A 2,363-nucleotide genomic window follows, 5' to 3' on the forward strand; every position below is an offset into this window, starting at 1 on the left:
CACAACATGCTGCTATAACACTGCCAGTTCGAAACTGGGGACAATGAGCAACCGGAATGAAGCCCAGTTCTCTGTAGCGGAGAATGCACACACACTATGGTCTATCATGCAGTGGAAACATGTTGAAGCAACGCACATATACTAGTCAGAAGCAGTTTATTTGTTGTTGTGTTGTAACACATCACTAACAATAGCATCTCCACTTCTGACCAATGCAACCAACGGCTGCCTGCTGCAATAATACATAAACCAGGAGGTGACGCTTTTTCTTTCTTGTTTGTTCCTCAACGTGCATGTACAACTCCCATGATGCATCTTTTTCGTTTTCGGCCGGAGCAGTGAACTTCCCGTTTAGGACAAACCGACCGAAAGCAGGCCGATTGCACACACACACACACACGTACGCGCGTCGTCGTTCAACAGAGCACGCATGGACAGGCCAAATTTAAGCTAGGCTTAGCTTACCCCTAGCTAGCTAGCTACTTACTGCATAAGTACTCCCTTGACACATTATATTGCCCTACAGTGCACACATTACCAAAAACGGTAAACAAAGTCAAGTCCGGGGGCCGGGTGGCGTCTCACGGCATGCACAAAGTGACTACTAATCCCAGTCATGTTACTGCTGGTCGGTCTGCTTGCTTCGAGCCCGTCATCTTTTTTAGCTAGCTAGGCCGGACTTCCTAATTCCAAAGTGATAAGAGATGAGATCAAAAGGAGCACGATGATGCAAAGCTCTGCCGTCCTTTGCTTGCTGATCTTGCCCCCTTTATTCTCACTTTTCTCCCTGCTGCCATATATGCATGCAGCTATGTGCTCAAGCAAGCATGATGAAACGGACATGTTTTTCTTCGAACCATGCGTGCGTGCGTTTTCGGTGCAGGTATCCCAGTTTTGTCAATGCGTGCAGAATCTTTGTCATCTATAGCGTGCCCGTACGTTGCTACAGGATAACTAACAATTTATACTAAAAACACACGGATCGTATGATAAGATAACAATACTGTTAAATTAAATACCAATGTTAAAGTGACATTTAATCAAAAAAGCAAAGTTTATGAATTTAACACAGTTACGGAGTGCGCGGCGTCGCAGGCTCACAAACTCTAGAGCTTCCAGAGATTGGGTCGAATCCAACCTAAAGCCTCGGAACTCTGCATCTTTTCCTAGACGGGATTCACTTCGGATGCGCCGGTAGCAATATCAACGATCTCCAGTCGATGGACCAAGTCGTATGGATCCCTGTACAATGACTCAGACATGTAGATTTTGTTCTCCTTGTACTTGGATACACTTGTTCCACTGAAGCTTTCATTGAAATGTTTAGACACGAACAGTGTCTGATCACCGATGTCCCTCACCCTGAACCACTCCGGTGTACGGTCGTGGAGGTTGCACTTGTAGATCGCGCTGCCATAGGTGAAGCTCTGTGTCTTGTGGAACGTGCTCACCATGGCACCCACACATGTGCAGCTCACCGTTTGATTCCAGGTAGCTGCGGTGGCAGAGCCCCGCAGGTGGCGACAGCGATGGCAGCAGCGTCGCGGTTGGAGTAGCGCCGGCGACGTTGCTTTTGCAGACGAAGATTTCTCCAGTGCAGTCGATCGCCAAGAACTTGTCTTGGCAGTGGATGATGGACCCCACGGAGAACTCCAGTTTGGTGTCGAGCTGCGTCCATGCGTTGTCGACTCCAACCCGGCAGAACGCGACCTCCGTGGAGCACCCAAGCATGGCCATGGCCACGCACTCGCGGCCGGCGACGTTAGGCGGCGCCGAGAGCACAATCTCACGGAAGAACACGTCCCTCATGTCTTTTATCTTGATGACTCTGCCTGCAGCATCCGCGTCCCCGTAGCCGTTGGTGGGATGGAGGACCCACCGGCCGTGGACCCTAGACATGCGTTCCGATGAGGACGCCGCCGCGACGTGTTCGCCTGCTAGCGGGAGCTCAACGCGGGGGGAGGGGGGCACGGGCACCGGCAAATGGATTCAGCAGCGTCACGGACGCCGTCTCGTCCATGAGCGCCAGCCACCCACACGAGGAGCCGCACGTCACCTTGCCGCGCACGTCGGGCAGCGTCTTGGACAAGACCTTCTCCGGGACGCAGTAGAAGCCGACGCGGTCCGAGTCGGGGTCTAACGGGAGCAGCAGGAGCGGCCCGAAGGTCGCGAACGGGACGGCGGCGGGCCATGGGGAGCAAGCGGATTGGAAGGACGCCGCGTCGTGGCCTGACGCGAGACGCTACCCGATGGACTCGAGGAAATCCTCTGGCAGGCCGGATCTCCAGGGAGAGCTAGGAACCTTCTCTTGGGATTGGGAGGCTGAGCCATATAAGACAGATGACATCAACTGTGGTTCACGC

At 53.0% G+C, this 2,363-nt stretch overlaps 1 protein-coding gene across 1 annotated transcript; it reads right to left on the bottom strand.

The window, feature by feature from the left end:
- Positions 1 to 1,166: 1,166 nt before the first annotated feature.
- LOC136467505 (uncharacterized) lies at positions 1,167 to 1,899 on the bottom strand. The gene is made up of 2 exons (XM_066466235.1): positions 1,526 to 1,899; positions 1,167 to 1,410 (listed from the first exon to the last, which is right to left on the bottom strand). The coding sequence occupies exons 1-2, from the start codon at positions 1,897 to 1,899 to the stop codon at positions 1,167 to 1,169; spliced, it is 618 nt and encodes a 205-aa protein (XP_066322332.1).
- Positions 1,900 to 2,363: the final 464 nt, after the last annotated feature.

This window comes from Miscanthus floridulus, chromosome 1, assembly GCF_019320115.1.
Source record: "Miscanthus floridulus cultivar M001 chromosome 1, ASM1932011v1, whole genome shotgun sequence".
Classification (NCBI taxonomy): Eukaryota; Viridiplantae; Streptophyta; class Magnoliopsida; order Poales; family Poaceae; genus Miscanthus; species Miscanthus floridulus.

Excerpts from the sequence above, each read along its gene's own strand:
- LOC136467505 (XM_066466235.1), bottom strand. The coding sequence starts at position 1,899 with ATGTCTAGGGTCCACGGCCGGTGGGTCCTCCATCCCACCAACGGCTAC. Across the intron at positions 1,411-1,525 it reads GCGACGCTGCTGCCATCGCT|CGCGATCTACAAGTGCAACC; the intron begins GTCGCCACCTGC and ends CACCTATGGCAG.